Source organism: Bombyx mori, chromosome 4 (genome assembly GCF_030269925.1).
Source record: "Bombyx mori chromosome 4, ASM3026992v2".
NCBI lineage: Eukaryota > Metazoa > Arthropoda > Insecta > Lepidoptera > Bombycidae > Bombyx > Bombyx mori.
The window spans coordinates 13274091-13293881 of NC_085110.1; the positions used below are offsets into that span (position 1 = coordinate 13274091).

Consider the following 19791-nt stretch of genomic DNA (forward strand, 5'->3'; position numbering starts at 1 on the left):
AGTTTTTTTTAAATTGTTGTTGTAGACAGACGAGTTGTAAGTTGGTAAATCAGTGTCGCTAATAAACGTCGGCAAATCCATTAACACTGCCCGTTAAATTTAAATGGTGCTGCAATTAAGTTTAGATGCAACGCGATGATGTTTCTTCATTGAGAAAGTCTTTCATTAGTACCCGTAGGGTATATTTTTGTCTCAACGTAATTGTTCTATCGATTATGAAAGGCACTATGCTATGATATAGGTAATTTAATTATGGAAGAGATCTGTAATAAAATGTTTATGGAAGCCCAAAAAGCTTCCCGCTACCTCTAGCTGGTTTGATGATGTACACCACAAAACTACCAAATCCTGACATGTATGAAACATAAAACATGAAGTCCTAAAGTAATTGCCTGTGTATAGATCTTCTAGCCCCGTTGTTGACCGAGGACATCTCTAGTGAATGTTCAACTTCCGTCATGCTACCTTCCACAGAGGGCGGCTGCTCCTCTTCTAAAGGAAGTTGAGGAAGCTGAAATATTAAAATACACATCTCCTTAGAACATTTACTGTCGAAGTATATTCGCTACATACTAATAATAACACAAACTCTGAAATAATAATATATTTGTCGGAGAAGCAACAATTATTAACACAATCATCAGACATCGTAGGGGCGAATAGGGTGATCGAGCTAAGCGAAATATTTAGTAGTTTTTCAGGTGATCCCTTGATCTCCTTTTTATCATCGCACCTCCCGCCATCGGAGCAGAGTTCATCCATATTATCTGGAACCGCTGCGTTCATCGACAGTGCGTTTCCAGAGGTCTTTTTTGCCACGTACCATCCGGCTATGGAATGAGCTCCCCTCTAGGGTGTTTTTCGAGCGCTGTGACATGTGATTCTTCAAAAGAGGCTTGTGGAGAGTATTCAACGGTAGGCAGCGGCTTGGCTCTGCCCCTGGCATTGCTGAAGTCCATGGGCGACGGTAACCAGTCACCATCAGGTGGGCCGTGTGGTCGTCTGCCTACAAGAGCAGTAAAACAAAAAAAAAACACCAATCACGTTTGTAGTCTTTGAACAATTTAAAAATCTGCTCTTGACGTTAGCAAACGAAAACGAATGACAGTTCTTATATTTCTTTAAACTTCTGAACACATAAGTCGATAAAATAAAAATTACGCTAATCCTACTTACGTCATCTTTCATTGTCGAAATGCCGGCTTGGCTCGGTCGACTGGACTCCGGCTCTTTCACTACACTGTTGGTTCTGTACAGAAAACAACATTTCGTACTTCTTTTTTTTTCCTACCTAAGCTGATAGCCTTGAGAAGCTATTTCAGCGTAACCTTAACTAGTAGGTGAGCTCACGGGGCTCAAACCTGACGACGTTGCTAACACGAACCCTAGCAAGAGCAGTGCTTCGCAGAATCTACCACCGGATCGGAAACGTGACCTGAGAAGATCCGGCGAGAAACTCAGTGGGCTGTGTCTGAGGGTTAATTTACTCGTCGAGCCCTTCGTTGCAAGCGACGGGTTCGACCAGAACGATGACCGGTGCCTGAGGTACGAAGCACCGTTAGTGGATCGGGAGGATCCGAAATGACGTGTTTGGGGCGACGTCGACTGCTTTCCATTCTGTCCGCAGGATCGGGAATGTAGTTACCGGCGGCCACGATGAGAGGGTTCTCATGTCGTGCCGCTTTATCGCAGTGGATTTCGTACTATAATTCGTTTAACAATATCAATATTAATTGAAGACATGAGTGGATGAAGGGGCATATGATACAATTTGTTAATTCTGAGAAAACGGGCAACAAACTTTTGTTACTTGTACTTCGTACGTAAACCCTTCATCACGTGCAATTTCTAAAAATAGCCTTTCAACCCGGAATGTTAAGGTCTAATATGGTTTATTGGCATATAACACCTTCATTCAATGTAAAAGCTCAAAAATCTTAATAATGGTACTTAACCCCTTCATCCACTCATGTCTTCAATTGTGACACGCGTTTGTTTACCTGGTTTTAGGATCCGAGAGCGCCATGAAGTCTTTGTGGAAATAGTGTACTTGCATTATCGTTATTATCAAGAACAACGTTGGTGTTAGCAGTTTGACGAACAGGTCGGCGGGGTGATACGGTTCCAGGCCGAGATCGTGTTGTCTGAAGGGAAACAAAAAAACATCAAACATACTTTTACTGGTGGTAGGACCTCTTGTGAGTCCGCGTGGGTAGGTACCACCACCCTGCCTATTTCTGCCGTGAAGCAGTAATGCGTTCCGGTTTGAAGGGTGGGGTAGCCGTTGTAACTATACCGAGACCTTAGAACATCTCAAGGTGGGTGGCGGTATTTACGTTGTAGATGTAACCATTCCAGTAACCACTTAACACCAGGTGGGCTGTGAGCTCGTCTACCCACTTAAACAATAAGAGAAAAAAAATAAGTACCTTGTACTGATAAATGGAAACAAAATAACTTTTTTTGCAACTTACAATCTCTCGTTGATCAGGAGATACTCTTCTATGGTCTTCGAGAAATTGTCGAATTGATAAACGTATATGAGAATTAGATTGATCATGGAATATATGATGACTGTTATCCAGAACACGTACATCAGTCGGCGCCACCAATACCAACTTATCTGAAATAAAACGTTTCTTACTTTTGTATACGAGCAAGCAATAGCCAGGGTGAATGAGTTCACGGTTAAATTCCAAGTCCTAATTTTTTACTAACATTCAAACCGAATATACCTCAAAAAAGAAACAACACAATAACATCTTGTACAAATTAATTATAGCTGAAAGTTTTTGTAAGCAATGTGTTATTAATATAGATATGCACTCCTTGGAAAGATATTTCGAGGAGACAACTATGAAATACTTTGTTATTATAGGTGCATTCATAAAAGATTTTTTGGAAGAAACGCATTTGTCGAACTTGTTCTTCCAGATTTGACATTGCTAAAAATCACAACAACATCAAATAAAGGAACAATATTAAATAATAATCTGTTATCGACTCCAAAAAGCGTTCTTCAACTTTCGTTAAAAATTAGGATTATGAAATTAGGAGCATTCTAGAAAACACCCATCAAATCGAGACTCACTTGAAACATGAGAATAAATCCGAGGAACAGGAACATGTATATGATCCGGAAGATGGTCATACGGTCCCCGGTGATGCCGATGACGAACAGCATGATGACCACGACGTAGATCCAGTAGCGAGCGCACATCGCCCGCAGCCACTCGCCGAGCGCGCGCAGCAAGCGGGACCGGCTCTCCTCCTCCCTCTGTGCCTCTAGCACTGCGACGTCAACAATCCACGTTTAGATGCTTGCTTTTTTTTATACGCTTTTATGAGCTTCAGACGTATGTATGTTAGTATGTAACTGAATCTATGAAGATGATTTTGACCCCCTTCAAAACGTCGGATTGACTCGAAATTTGGTATACTTATTAAGAATCGATGACAATTCAAAACTAAAAAAAATAATTAAAACTAACAAAATACGCTTTTATAGAAAATCCAATTAAATAATAGAAAATAAATCTTAATAAATTTGAATTAGAAATAGTGTAAGAAAAAATGATTTTATTGTAAAAAAGCGTGGGGTGCATGGTATCAGTAGTTATAAATATTTTTGAACAGATATGACTATAAGGGTTATTTTAATAACATCCTGAAAAGCACCCCATGCTTTTTTTTACAACAAAATAATTTTTTCTTACACTATTTTTAATTCAAATTTATTAAAATTTATTTTCCTACCTATTCTAGTAACCTCGAGGGGTTATTCTAGATTCATCGAACTAGTAGGTGAGCTCACGGAATCAAACCGGGAGTGTTGCCAGCACTGGCCCTAGCAAGAGCTGTGCTTCCCAGAATCTACCACCGGATCGGAAACGCGACCCACTGAGAAGATCCGACAAAAAACTAAGCGGGCTGATGCTTTCTAGTGTATCTCGACAATGTTTACGCCTCACAAAAAACCAAATACATTTTACTTTGTAAATTAAATCACTATAGGATTGTCTATAATACAATACAAAACGTTTATCTTGAAACATTGTTCCAATTGATTTAGATGAATAACATACAACTAATTTATTTACTGGAACATACAACTAATTTATTTAATCGTCAAAGTTTACGGCGAAAGCAATTGGTGGTACGTATTTTAACGAAACGTAAATGTGTGTTTTATGATGAAATTTAATTAAATTTAATAACTAAAAATAGTGCTTTAAAAATGTATTCTTGATCCGTGTTGAGTATCAAATTTCACAGTAAAGTGCATTTTTGTTGAATCGTACATAAAAGAAACCAAGTTTACCAAGAAAAATGTAATTTTGGCTGTACTCCAGCATAAAATAAGAAAAAGCGGTGGTTAGTCAGAAGTTGAAAGAATGTCCTATAGATAAATTATATAAAGATGAGTGATAGCTTGGAATTATTAACCACTTAATAATATTGTGTTAAAGAGAATATTAATAATATCAAAGTGAAGTCCAGAAAATAAGTTAATATAAAATTAATTCAGTACCGTACGCTAGACCTGGCGCAAAAACATTTTAATTATAGTACTTAATACCAACTAAAATTATTTAAGCTAAACATATCTTACAACCTACCCTTATTAAAAAACAGTATGTCTGAACGCGCTACCGAATATTAAAAGAAATCCATTGTCATTTAATTGCAATAACGAAAATGCTATCTTTAAATTTATATTTGCTTACAGAGTCTATGGAATTGCGAATAGTCATTCCATGCTCACCACAGTAGTTATTTTATCAATTAATTAATTAAACCAGGTCACGCTTTGTTGACACTAAAAATATTTAAAATCGATTAATTTAGTGAGTACTTTAGTCTTTTATTGGATAGCTATATCGACGAGCTCAAAACCCACCTGATGTTAAGTGGTTACTGAGACTCATACACATCCCAACCAGTGTTCCCAACCCACTGTTCACCTTTAATCATGCGATCGAAGTTAACTACGCATTGGAATAACGATAACCATGCTTAATTTAGGATACAAAAAAGTGGGAAGGTGGTACCGGCCCGTGTATGATTAACAAAAATATTACGTATTACCACTAGTATAAGAATCAATAGCTCGTCTAAGCAAATGCACCGGTGTTCGAATCTCGGGCGGGTACCAATTTTTCTAATGAAATATGTACCCAACTAATGTTTACGATTGAAGGAACAACATCGTGTAATAAAAATGAAACCCGCAAAATTATAATTTGCGTAATTACTGGTGGTAGGACCTCTTGTGAGTCCGCGCGGGTAGGTACCACCGCGCTGTTTCTGTCGTGACGCAGTAATGCGTTTCGGTTTGAAAGGTGGGGCAGCCGTTGTAACTATACTTGAGACCTTAGAACTTATATCTCAAGGTGGGTGGCGCATTTACGTCGTAGATGTCTATGGGCTCCAGTAACCACTTAACACCAGGTGGGCTGTGAGCTCGTCCACCCATCTAGCAATAAAAAAAAAGAATGCAAAAGCAATCATTGCTCACCGCTAGCAGCAGTGGAGACGGTCAGCTGGAGGGGGGCGGCCATATCTGTTATGACCGCCGATTGTCGTCTCTGTCTGATCTCTTGCACTCGCTGCCGAAGCGTCACCCAGAACATGCACGTGAACAACGCTTTTATCAACAACGGGACACAGGGCTCGCCCTCGGCACGACCCACACCGATCTGACGGAGATTCACTTCCTGTAACAAATTATTTATCGAATATTTTAATCGATATTTCATGTATTTTAATCGATATTTAAAGTAAACAATGCGTGCGCATTTAAAGTGAGCGTGCATACAAATATACAGAATGACTGGCTGAACAGACGTTGTTTTGCCATATACATTATTTGTAGGATATTTTTTTTACGCTGACCACCCTTAACATTTAATGGTAGGAAAAATAGATTTTGTACCCGATGTGCACACAAAATTTCAAGAGAATCTGTTGAGCCATTTCAGAGGAGTTTGGCAAAAAACACTACGACACGTGAATTTTATATATTGCGGTGATCGGTAAAACGGTACATACACATTGATAAAATGATTTAAGTCCAACCGAATATCCTTTTTAAACGCGTTGACATATAGACTAATAAAAAAGAAAAATAGACCTTATTACAACTATGCCTAATTCATGTTGTTAAATGAAATCGCCTAGGAACGTATCCCCTAAAATTCCCTCATATAAATTACCATTCCATATTCATGGTTTCTGTATTCACGGCATATTTACAGAACACATACCCCATGAATAAAGAGCTTTTACTTTATGCTGTTTAAGACAAACGATGGCGGTAACTTTTTTTTAATTGTCTGTCCAATTACTACCAGTTTTATGTAGGTTAGTTTTTTCATCAGCCTAATGAGCCGTTCACTATTTATTATGGCAAATGCGAATTGATACTAATTGAAGTAGCTAACTTAATGACTTAGAGGCACTGAAGACAGACGTTGGGCAACTGATAATATGTATTACAAAAGCAAATCAGGGTCTCAAGCCCATATCTGCTAAATTAATTCACATTAATAACACATTATTATTATTTGCATTAAAAATCTCTAAATCCAATTGATTATAACAAAATGAAAGACCAACCGTTATATTAGATGGCAATTCCGACTCTAACAGGTTCATTCCGTAAATGTATTGCGCGAGGAGCAGTAACATTGCATAGCACACCAGTATAGGACTGGTCTTCAACATGAACGATCTCTGGTCCTGACACAGCCACACTATGTTGGCCCACATTAGGAACACGAACGTCAACCAAGAATGAAACATAATGCTCCAAGCCATCATCGTTATTGTTGTCGCTATATATGAGGACCTGAAATTGGAATTCCTTAAAATGTGACATACTATGTATAAATCGGTACCGTGCGTTTAAAGTTGGGTGTTTAGTATGGTCTATGGACCGAGTGATATCTAACACTTATTCTCTGTGCTTAGTGCGAGTTTTTTAACGTTCACCATAAAAGCGTTCAGCGTAAAAGTTAACTCAAATCTGTATGCCGTTGAAACAACGCCTCTAGCGTCAAACGTTGCCAAGGTTCCAACTCCATAAAGTTTAGTTAACATTTACGTTAATTTTTTAACTAATATTATAAACAACAATATATCATGTAAAGTAATAATAATAATGTAAAATTTTTGTGTGTAATTTTACCTGATCAAGACTTGGAAAAAATCAATTATCGCAGCGATAATGTCATCCAACAGAGTGGGTTCCTCTTCTTCTATTATAGATTCTGTATAAAGTTATTTATTTCATTACAATCTACATCTTTTCTAATTCTTTAATTTTGTTTAAAAAAATTATCCAATATCTCAAGAACATCACAAACAGTTAAATCAACGAGAATTTAATATTTTCATCCCAGTATACTTATATTAATAATCGTCGGACACTTAGTTGGAAAAGATAAAATTTCAGTTACTATATTATGTAAGATTTTTATGACAAGGGTCCGTTGCGTAAACTTAAATTAATTATATCAATGCATTAACTTACCTTCATCCGGTACTACCACAGACCCAGTAGAATCTTGGTGCAGCTGTCTTGTTACGGATCCAGAGCGCATACTTGACCAACGCTTATTCGGACTTATGTTCCGCATTAGCTATATCCAAATTAAGTACTATTAATATAAAATAATCAAATGGAAACAGCTCTGTGTTTATGTGTATTTCGTTTGAATTAAACTTTTTTCAGCATGTGCAAAACCTTGACGCACCCACACTTTTATTTCGATAGTGATCTTGTTACAGTAATTTATTAACATCTAGTCTTTAGTGAATTAAATATTTTATACGTACCTACCATTTAAAATGTACACAAAACCAACAGAATGCATAGTGTAATTACTCTAGCATAAACAAACATTCCACATCAGAGTTACAGTGAACACGACACGTAAATGACATTAACTTGTGCAGTAAATTATTTAAGTGATTAAAGCGAAACGAACACGAAGCTGTTTAGGTCGAATTGTCATACAAATATGTTTAGACCTAAACATATGATCAGAAAAATGCGCGCCTAATTATCGAATTATTTTAACTTGTTTCTTGCAGATAAACTTGTTCCCACATTTAACAATATGATATGATAAAGAAAATACCTACAGGGGCGGTCTCACTGGCATTCCCACGTAGTAGTGCTTTTGAATTTATGTATGAATATGCCTCCTACAAAAGAACGAAAGCAAATTGCAAAAACGAATAGAATAAATTTAGATAATGCGTAAAAACTTCAGTCAAATCCCTGCAAATCCAAATGTGAGTGTTAGCACATGCGCATGACTTTATTATTCATAATAATGTAATCAGAGGTTTGTGGTTGTGATTATGACTTGTGACTTATACTACGAAATATAACGTAAAATACCATAATATTTACATTAAGTATAGATGCAAATTTGAAAATAAAACAATCTACACAACTAGATGCATGCAGTCAAACAAAACCGATAAAAAAACTATTTCGTAGTGGCTCGTAGTGGATCGCATACATCGTGTAAGCTTGTAGTGTAGCGTGTAAGCTACATTTCTAGCACTCTTAACATAAAACAGGTCATCTGCTAATTTACTTTGTCTGACGTGAATAAATATTTTTTGTTTTGTTTCAGACCATTAAATACATTTAAACATATTTCTACATGTTCAATACAAACAGGAAAATCAATGGAGAATTTCGTTTCATGTTATTCTTCTTTAAAATATTCCTGGTTATTATTGTTACATTACAAAGTTTATTGTGTTTTATTAATTTAAATAAATACTTCTAAAGCTAATCAGGTTATAAAATAACTTGATGCTTAATAACATCTAATACATAGTACACGACTATTGGCCACTACATTACACGATGACTTCATTTACAAGGTACAATGTTGGAATATCTACAGTGGTGCTTGGAAGTTGCTCGCGTAAGGCTTACTCGGACTTTTTTAGTGGCGTTCATCCACTTGTCGCGGGCGCCTCGCCGGCTGCCGCGGTGAAACGACACCCCTCGGACCAGAGACCCGTTCAATTTGCCACCCTCTACACCGGTCAGGGCGCTCTTTTTTTTCGCCTACATCCACATATACAACAGCAACGGTATATAAATTGACCAAAATCAAAACGTCGACTTCTCATATGATATAGTTTTAATAATAATAAAACTGTAGATTGAATATCGTTGAGATGTTCTATTTTCGAACGACACAAACTTGTGTTATGTCATAAATTTGAATAACACGATTTTACAAAACGAATACCAGGTTACTTTAATAATTAAAAAAAAAAAAACTTCACCAACAACGCTTTTGCGGTTGTTAACAATATTGTTTAGTTTATACATTTCATTACATTGGTATCGCGGCTAAAATAAAATTCTCATCCTTAACTCACTATATATGTACATGAACTGCAGCTCGGTATAAAATGCCAATCCAGCATTGAACTGATAATGAATTCAACTAATCCCAATTAGAAATTATTGTAACAAAGCGTTGGAATTAGTAATTGCAGAATTAGTATTTATGTCAAACTAATATCATTCATACTATACTAAGGTTTATTTTCAAGTTTACCTTGGGTTTGAAGAGTTCTCGTGTCTCGATGGCTAGAACATAATACGTGACGAGTATAACCAGTGGACTAGCTAGAGTTGCCCACATATGATCGTCTGTCACTTCATAAATGAAGCCCATTGGATTTTTTTCGGTAATAATCACCAATTTCGTCAAGCCAAAGTACCTGTTTGAAACGTTTGAAAATTTATTACTACATACTATACCATACAAATTGTTACTAGTTATACAACTTGATTTTAATCATCAAAAATTAACAAACAACGTAAAAAAAATAGCCGGTTACGTAATCATAAAATATTCACAACCAAGGACAAAGAGCAAACCAGACCTTTCAGAGGCACGACCTTCAGAAAGGCAATATTAAGTTTTCACAAATTCTAAATAATAATCACAAAATAGATACGATAGATATATGGCAGTGAAAAATAGATTAATGTTAAAGTTTGACCAACCATAGGCGTTATGGTAAAGTGCATGCTTTAACATCGATTTTATTTAAGCATAAGCAACAGTAATGTAACTAATTCGGATACGAACCTTGCAAAGTCCATTTCAGGGGGATATAGTTCTATTAGCCATGAGCACTGGTAGATAAGCAAAACCATTATGTGTGTTGCCATTATGGCCATGAGACATCTTCCAACAACAGCAAAGCCCTTCTCCAAGGGACGACCAACGGCCCAGGCAGTAGCCGCACCCATAAACACGAGAAAGTAAATTCCCGATGTAACACTAGGCCGCATTATCCCGGAGAACATTATAAGGAATAAACACAAGTATTTTCCTGAAACAAAGGTTTCTATATTTTTTTTCATATAAAAACAATATAACCAGTTTAACAATAGCAATAAATGGTGCTATTGACATGTAAGGCCGTCATTGTTTTAATAACTTGCTGTTTACAGAATCCAAGATGTGACACATAAATGTAACATACGGAATGCAGGAGAACAGTTCTCAAAAACGAGGACAGGTAGATCTGGTTAATCAAACAATAGTAACGTAAAGGTTCTTAAAAAATATATTATGCTTGCGATTGTAGCTTTACGCGCGACATATTTATAGGAAATTGAGACTTAGTAGCGTTATCTGTTTTTAAGATTAACAAAAATATTTTAAACATGAAGTTCAATTAAAATCAATCTAACGATCTCGTTTTTGTTCTATATAGTTAGGAAAACAAACTTACAAACCCACCTGGCTTTAACTAAATATTATAGTTACCGGGATCTACAAAATAATGCAAATGCCGCTATCCACCATAAGACATGAGGTCAAAATGATAGTTGTATTATAATGTAACGATGATCTATCAATTTTTGAAACTCAACGTTTATGTGTTTCGCGGCAGAAATATTTTGCTCTATCGTATCGTATCTTACCCGTGCGAGTCACAAAACCCCCTATTATCTTATAAACAGCAGCAATTACGTCAGTTTATAAAAAAATGCAGAATTCCTTTTTGGAACTACTTCAGGTTTTTTAAACACTATTTCGTAAGATGTTGCAGAAAGATAAACGTTGTACACAAATTGATTATTATATATAGCGTGATATTTATCATCGTATTTTAATGAGTTCAACTGCTACTGTTATATACATATTATCATTTATCGTACAGGTCTTTGTGTTTATTAGAGTAATAAAGGGTTCTAGGTCAAGTAAACACACAGGTTGCGATATGTTATAAAGCAATGTTTTTAGGAAATAAATTGATTTAATATTCTAAGTGTTAAGACGTTTCAAACCATTAAAATTGAAACTTCAACTTCATATCTAAGCTCTTTAACACCATACCATAGAGCTTCTCATAAAGCTTTAAAAAATCTTCTTAACTACAATTATCTACACTAGAATAAAGTGATTATTAGTACATTACCTGCACTTGTTAGAAGTGGATACCGTTGATGTTTGAAATCTTTCTTCTGTAGTTCAGGATCGGGCACATTTGATAATTTCCTTACTAGAATGTACACTACCAATGATGATCCCGTCATGACAAGCTAAAATTCATATTCCAATTTCAATAGTATCTATTCACACTAGCCCTGTGATGCTCTAACGTAATATCTTACCTCTGGTGCCAAATAATGGATGGCCATTAGGGCCTCTATGCCATCATACGACACGAGACCGAGATTATGTCCGATATCACGTATTATAGGATAATCGTTTAGAAGAGAGCCGTATGGTGTAAAAGCCGCCAGGACGCTGTGCCATACAGCGTGACATAGCAGCAGGAGGAATGAAACGACCACATTCAGAAGTAGATATTTTCCTCCCCATCCTGCACATATTATTAACTTAATATAATTTTGTTCATCTTCAATTTTTCGTCTTTCTAATTAGAAATAGGTATGCAAAGGATTAATTATTATCAACTTCTTTATTTTCTACCGTTTTATCCCATAATATTTTCATCTATCTAAGTATTTGTGCTTTTCATAATTTTACATATTTTCATACTATTACTTATTACGCTTTCATGCTACTTATTGTATCAATTACGGACTATAAAGTAAATTTCATTAAAATACTATGTTTTTAATTTAAAAAAAGCCCGCATATTTCTTATTTGTCTTTATAGCTTGGGAAATGAGAACAGCTAATCTACGTAATATATTACATTGATTTCCAAGGATGTCCATTTTGTAATTGTTACAATCGCGTAGTCGTCATCACTTCAGCCATAAAAAACCTTTTAATAATGTTAATATAAACTACGATATGAAAATACCCAATTTTTTTCTTCGTATACAACAATTTCTTACCCGAGAACGTTTGAGGATCGGGTATTTGCGTCAGCGGCGCTAACAGGTAGAGGAGAAGATATAATAACGAAAGCCCGAAAGGTCGTAATGCTATACCTGGGAACAAAATAAAAAAACATATTAATCGTCGTCGTGACCTAAAGAATAAGACGCCCGGTGCATTCGTATCGAACCATACCACTGTATCGGTGTTCGAATCCCGCAGGCACATACCAATTTTCCTAATGAAATACGTACTTAACAAATGTTTTCGAATGATTTCACGACTGACACGGCGAAGGAATATCATCGTCTCATAAAATTATAATGTAATTACTGATATAGGCAAAGTCTTATAAGCAAGTCCTCTCGGATAGGTAGAACTACCACCTTGCCTATTTCTATCGTGAAGCAGTACTGCGTTTCGGTTTGAGCGGTGAGGCAGTCGTAGTACTGTAAAACTGAGACTTAGAACTCATGTCTCGAAGTGGGCGGCGACATTTAGGTTATTGATGTAGTACACATGTGGGCTCCGGTAACCACTTTTATCTAAGCAATAAAATAATAAAAATATCTGTAATAACAATTACAACTGATAAATACAATACAATTATATAAAAATCTTTATAAAATTAGAAAGTAGTTACATTCTAATACTAATTGTTTATAGTTGAGTAAACAGAACGTTTGAAATAAAGCTGAATAATATAAGTTTATACCTAAAATTTATTAGACTCCAGTTATTTTAAAAACTAAGCTATGTACCTACGAAAAATAAAGCGGTAGCCCGATTGAAACTATACTACTACGCAAATAACTGAACAAGAGAAAGTCACAGACATGAAACAATAAATCACAAGCCCGTGGCGTAGTCGTTCGCTTCACGCAGTTTTTATTAAAAGCTCTAACCTTTTTTGTAATCTACTGTATACCTATACTTACTATAGAACAAGTATTGGAGCAGTACGACCTACAGAATGTACATGTGTTCTTGACCTATAAACATGGTGGATAACTAAAAATTCCATTTACGTACGCGTAAATATTGATTCAGTAATTGTTTACTGTTTCTGCCAACAAAAATATTTAGATATTATACTTCATTTGCGTGTTTTGCTTATTTGATGAACATAAATAATAAAACTCGACATTTTGTTACAGGAACTCGTTACTTTCTTATTTAACACCACGACGGATAGTCTGAGTCACTAATGAATAAACCTAAAAAGATAGTAACTTGTAAGAGCAATAGTGTAAAAGCACCTTTGTGGTTAAGCCGCCCTAAATGCCAGAGTAACATTTAGAATACGTTCCGCTGGTTTTATACGTTGTCCCATTTGTTTAACCTACTTACTATTAAACTAACAATCGACTTCTTACAACAAAATAGAACGAGCCTTTTTCGTCATCCGTGACCAAGAGAACTGTAAAGTATTCGAAAAGTTCGAAATAAAATAATAGTAAAAAGCGCGAATATAAACCTTAAAAGTAGTTTTAATCAGTTCTACGACACGCGAAAATACAGAATATAGCCTTTTTGACATTCCTACTCATCCAGTCGTTCGCTCATTGCTGAGCATCGTGATGACTTTATGAGCCCGCCTGAGACCTTTCTTGTGATCTGTAACCACTTATGTCGGTCATGGCATAGAGAAGTGCGTCGCTAAGTCTCTTGTCTCGTTTTTGTCATAAAATAAGGTACTAATTTTCATTCCTGATTCTGCGGACAAAATGGAAAGCACTCGACGTCGCCCAAAACACGTCATTTCGGATCCACCCGATCCACTAACGGTGCTTTTAGGTACTTCAGGCACCGGTCATCGTTCGTCCCTTCGTCGCAAGCGATGGGCTCGACGAGTAAATTAACCCTCAGACACAGCCCACTGAGTTTCTCGCCGGATCTTCTCAGTGGGTCGCGTTTCCGATCCGGTGATAGATTCTGCGAAGCACGGCTCTTGCTAGGGTTCGTGTTAGCAATGTCGTCAGGTTTGAGCCCCGCGAGCTCACCTATTAGTTAAGGTTACGCTAAAAAAGCCTATCAAGGCTCACAGCTTAGGTAGATATAAAAAAAAGGTATTAAAATGCAATAAATATATTATTATGAGTGTGCAAAATCTTAACTTTTTATTCCCATCTACATGTCTCCGAGCACTCGGACCACTAGGCGTTGAGTGGTAGGGAATATCGGAACTTTTAGACCATTTTGAAATATGAAGCCAAAGTCTCTAGTTACATAATAAATACAACGGTTATCCTAATTTTGAACCGGAACAGAAGGTTTCTTCGCGAAAAAATTGACAGAATATATTTCTGCCTGTAAATATTACTATTTAAAATCCACAAAACGAATATCTTATTAGGCATTACAAAAAAAAAAATTGCTTGTGTAGGCACGAGCATACGTCCACCTGGTGATGGTGAGTGGTTACCGTCGCTCATGGACGTCAGCAATACCAGGGGCAGAGGCAAGCCGCTGCCTACCTAAATATTTCAAAATTTAAACAGCTTTCGACTAACTGTAAAGTTTGCCAGAATGTCTTGATAGATTCGAAAATCGTCATTTATATATAAAAAGAAAGAAAAGCTGTTTTTATATTCGTAGTTCATATTATCTATTTCCAAACATAATATATAAAAGATTACATAGGCACTATTGATACTCGGAATTGTTACTCACAAATTACGTGTGTGTATCGAATTAGTATAGTACTAAATGTACTAATTAGGAGTGGGTAATATCGGTTTTGCCGCGTATCGAATCGTATCTATATATCGAGGATCAATATCGGATATTGAATCTATATATTTTCTGAATCTATATATTGATGGATGCTAGTAGATTTTCTCGATTCATGATATTTGAGATTTGAAACGATACGCTGATATAATATCGTAGTAGATATAGATTTAAGTCAAAGTTATACGGTTGGTTTTCTGATATCAATTTATAATATGATCTTAAAGTAATAAAAAGAACATGAAAATAAAAATATCAAAAAAACTTTCCTTCATGCTTTTACCAGGCTTAGGACTGGCTACATTATTTTCAGTTTTTAGTATTTTGTGTCTTAATTTAAAATTACAAAATATACCAAAAGAGTGTAGATTTCAAAAGTTTAATACAAACACAAGAAATAAACTCAATTATTTGGATTCAACTAAAAATAGAAAAATGTGTACTTTAAAAATCAAACACAAAAAACTTTTAAGTATTTATAAACACTTGTCCAAAAATTCTAGTTCAAGGTCAAAGCGCGTGAAATTAAATTCAACGATGCAAATAGGCTATACTGCATTCAAGTTAGGGTCGAAAGTTGAAACTTCTTTCCTTAATTGTATCCTGCTGATACGCTAAGAATAATCTACAGACATATGGACTTAAATATAAGGTTTACAATTGTATGGATAATGCCTGTTTCTGTTTCATTCATCACATGATATCGTGCGCTCACTCACTCTGGCCGATTCGATACGAACCAAACGAATATTGCTGATATTAACGAATCGGTACGATATGCCGATGCGCATCACATCGAGCAATATCGTGTATCGGCTGATATCGATATATAGATTTCGATTCACGAATCGGTCCGATATGGCGATGCGCATCACATCGAGCAATATCGTGTATCGGCTGATATCGATATATAGATTTCGTGCGGGGCGATATCGGATTCAACGATATTGCTGCGATATATAGATATTGAATCTATATACGATTTATATCACCCACTCCTAGTACTAATGAATTTACGGTCATCGGCGTTTTTATAAATAATATTGCTCCTGAAATTCTTTAGATTCATCATGCAAGTGTGAATAGACGACTAACGCTATTATAGAAAAGATGTTTTACAAATAATTAACTACTATTATATGTATATAAAAAATTAAAGAAGATTAGCATGATAATTATTATTTGGACTACGAGTTATGATTTTTATTATTAGAAGGGTTGGTCTTGAATAGAGATGGTTGGACAAATCTACTGAGCCGACGCGAGGACCTCACTCAAACTTAAATAAACCTTACAGGCTCATTAAACGAACTCTTTTTTTGTTTTTTATTGCTTAGACGGGTAGACGAGCTCACAGCCCACCTGGTGTTAAGTGGTCACTGGAGCCCATAGACATCTACAACGTAAATGCGCCACCCACCTTGAGATATAAGTTCTAAGGTCTTAGTATAGTTACAACGGTTACCCCACCCTTCAAACCGAAACGCATTGCTGCTTCACGGTAGAAATAGGCGGGGTGGTGGCACCTACCTGTGCAGACTCAAAAGAGGTCTTACCACCAGTAAAACTCTCCACTCTATACACAAAAGTATACCTAGAACCAAAGATAAAATGAAAATAAAAATATTCAAATACAATGACAGCCAAGAATGGATCCAAGGGGTGTCTTATCGAATGTGTTACACTGAACACAATAATTTTAATTTTTATGTTAATACTGTTAATTTATCTTTTAGTTTTCTTAAAATCTACTTAAGTTTGAATTTTACTAAAAACATTCCACACGATTATTATAAAAAATAATAAAAAAACATTAAATCAATAGTGAAAATAGTTAATTGCGAACACAATTAAAGTAATGGAAATTACTATCGAGCTTTTACGTTAATAACTTCAGTGAATTTTTTTTATAATTATTGCAGTGGATATTCTTTTATTCTATATAAATGTTTGCAATAATTTTCAAATCAAGCAACGAATGAAATAAGACAATTGTATTGCATTGATGCAAACGTATCGCAGACACTTAATATATAATATATTGCATATTTGATATCTTTATCAGATTTGACATAACGAATTTATATCCTTATCGAATACATAAGATAATCGGCAAAGCTATCTGCGAAAATGCATGATAGACAATCTAAAATAACCAATGAAATACTGTGCCTTGTACGACATACTACGGTACTAGGATTATTGATCATTTATTTGTCCACTGAATACCACCAAGTTTGCGTCAATTCTACTTATCAGTGTCTTATTAAACTTTTTAGTATTCTTTTTCAGTTATTAATTAAAAATAGATTCCAAAAAAAATACTACGACTATAGTCTTGCATCGAATTAATAACAGTCTGAGATTAATCACTCTGCTGCATGAATTTTTTTTAAATAATGAAATAGTTGACTCAAAACTTCCACACATATGTAAAATATATTACAAAAAAAGATACATCGTGTGAATGTATATTATATTGAGACCTGAGTGATCATTTTATTGATTACTAATCTACTATGGAAACAAACTTTTTACAATACACTTTTAATTTTAAAATATGTACTCAAAACGCACTAGTCCTCTTAAAACCATATAAAATCAAGATATGAAACAAATTTGAATGAGATATGCTAATTCGGTTTCGAAAGTAGGCTGTCAGTATTGGTGAGTGTACAATTAACAACAAGCTATTACACCATTTTCATTTCAATACATCGCTAGATGAGCTCGCAATGCATCAGCTGTATGTTGCCAGAGAGGGGTACATCGCATACAAAAGATACATAAACCTTAATAAAATATATTGAATTTGTAGTGTCATATTTAAACATTTACGTTGAAATATATCTATGCTTAATGTTCAATAAAATAAAATACAATGCATTATCACTTTAATATGAACCCTTTAATACAATCACGTAACTTATCAGTTTATATGATATCAAAATACCCACTTCTTACTTCTGAGTTTTCAATAATGCGTCTGTCTATAATAATATAACTTCTTAATTAAAAACAAATAGTGGATTTAAAAAAACCACCTCAGGTTTCCTGTTCTATATTTTAGTTAGCAGTAACCAATGGCAGTAACCTACACAAGAGACAAAATTCTTGGTTTGGATTATTTTGAAATAAAAATATAATGTAAATTTTCTGCCACGCAATCTTATGACTGAAACTCATTAAAGATAAAAAAGGACCTGGAACGAACTTCTATCAAGTTTTAAGTTATCAATTTTATTAAATCACAGACGAGACTCGGTACTCTAAAATAGGTCAACTCAGTATGTTGCATTTTTTCATAATTTTACCTACGTATAATAAACTAGTATCTATACCTATCGCTACCGTACACTGTCTATCTATAAGTGAGTATAACTTTTTATATTGTTTCAATAGAAGTCAATATCAAATATGCATATCATGAATGAAATTACCAATAGAGAGTTAATCGTACTGCGTGGTAAAAGACGGTGAATGTTGATTCTAGTGAAATAAACGGTTGAGTTGAGAACGCGTCTGATGGCCATGTGTATGCAATATTTACGTCGACCGCAAAGCTATCAACTGATATCGGTTGAGTCATTTTTTCGATTTTTCAAGAATTTTTTGCTACAAATATATCGAAGTTAACGTGTAAACGTTTTTTAGAACATTTCAAATGAGAAATAATTATTTCATTTCAGTAAATTATATTTGATCTTTTGGCAAACTTAAATGTGCAGACGAGAACTTGAAAAACCTCAGCCAGACAGCGGCTTGGCTGTGTCTCTGGTATTGACTGATGTCCATGAGCGACGGTAACAACTCACCATCAACTGGATTGAATAATGCTCGTCTGCCTAAAAGGGCAATAAAAAAAACATACAACTCAACATTAAAGCTGATCACCGGACCAAATAGGACATTAGATCAAGTCTTAGTCACATTGATAATAAAGTTTTTACCGGACGTCACAATAACCACGTTTTATCAACAGAAAATTGAATAACACAACTTAAAATGCATGTTTTCTAGATGTAATTTAAAATCTCTATATATAAAATTGAATTGCTGTTCGTTAGTCTTGCTAAAACTCGAGAACGGCTGGACCGATATAGCTAATTTTGGTCTTGAATTATTTGTGGAAGTCGAGAGAAGGTTTAAAAGGTAGATAAATATGAAAATGCTCGGAATTAAATAAAAATAACAATTTTGTTTTCTCTTTGATGTGTCCCCCATCGGACGGATTCCTTTTGTTTGTTTTAAGTTTATTTTATATAAAAGTTTAGGTATTTTATTTATCGATTGAGGAACTACGAAGTCTGCCGGGTCAGCTAGTTTAAAATATATTTTTACCAGTATGAAAAAGATTTCGGTGATGACATCACTATTAATGTAGTAAGTAGCCTGTTAACCAGTTGAACTGTTATGGGTGACCTTGTGAATCACAGCCGATAAGGCGGTGTCTGCCGTCGGGCGCCGAATGTTTCCCAACACGAAGGTTATTTGACTATCGCGATTTATATCATAGGTACAATGAGATGTGTTTAATGAATTCTGCCGTATTTTCTCACGTTAGTTATTTAATCAACAATAGTAATTGCAAGATTATACTTTTAAGTCTTTAAATAGCTGTGCCGAATGTCTTTAATTCGTTAAATATTTTTCGTAAGCTTCAACAAATTTTCTTACAGTATTGTGTCCGCAAATAAATGTT

General features: G+C 35.1%; 1 protein-coding gene across 10 annotated transcripts in view; it reads right to left on the bottom strand.

Annotated features, from left to right (window-relative positions):
• LOC101740203 (piezo-type mechanosensitive ion channel component) overlaps positions 1–19791 on the bottom strand; it is a 64626-nt gene that overhangs the window by 39073 nt on the left and 5762 nt on the right. For 8 of the 10 annotated variants that reach the window (XM_062668317.1, XM_062668312.1, XM_062668316.1 and 5 more), the window contains exons 3-17: positions 12374–12469; positions 11678–11889; positions 11482–11605; positions 10140–10386; positions 9600–9765; positions 8963–9097; positions 7535–7643; positions 7190–7271; positions 6619–6850; positions 5519–5717; positions 3092–3291; positions 2475–2623; positions 2001–2144; positions 1177–1249; positions 393–511 (exon numbers count right to left, since the gene is read on the bottom strand). In XM_062668317.1, the coding sequence (XP_062524301.1) occupies positions 393–511; positions 1177–1249; positions 2001–2144; positions 2475–2623; positions 3092–3291; positions 5519–5717; positions 6619–6850; positions 7190–7271; positions 7535–7643; positions 8963–9097; positions 9600–9765; positions 10140–10386; positions 11482–11605; positions 11678–11889; positions 12374–12469 (2287 nt within the window). Of the gene's footprint in view, positions 1–392; positions 512–1176; positions 1250–2000; positions 2145–2474; positions 2624–3091; positions 3292–5518; positions 5718–6618; positions 6851–7189; positions 7272–7534; positions 7644–8148; positions 8212–8962; positions 9098–9599; positions 9766–10139; positions 10387–11481; positions 11606–11677; positions 11890–12373; positions 12470–19791 lie in introns of all 10 variants that reach the window. The other 2 variants (XM_062668311.1, XM_062668314.1) reach the window with 2 other exon arrangements.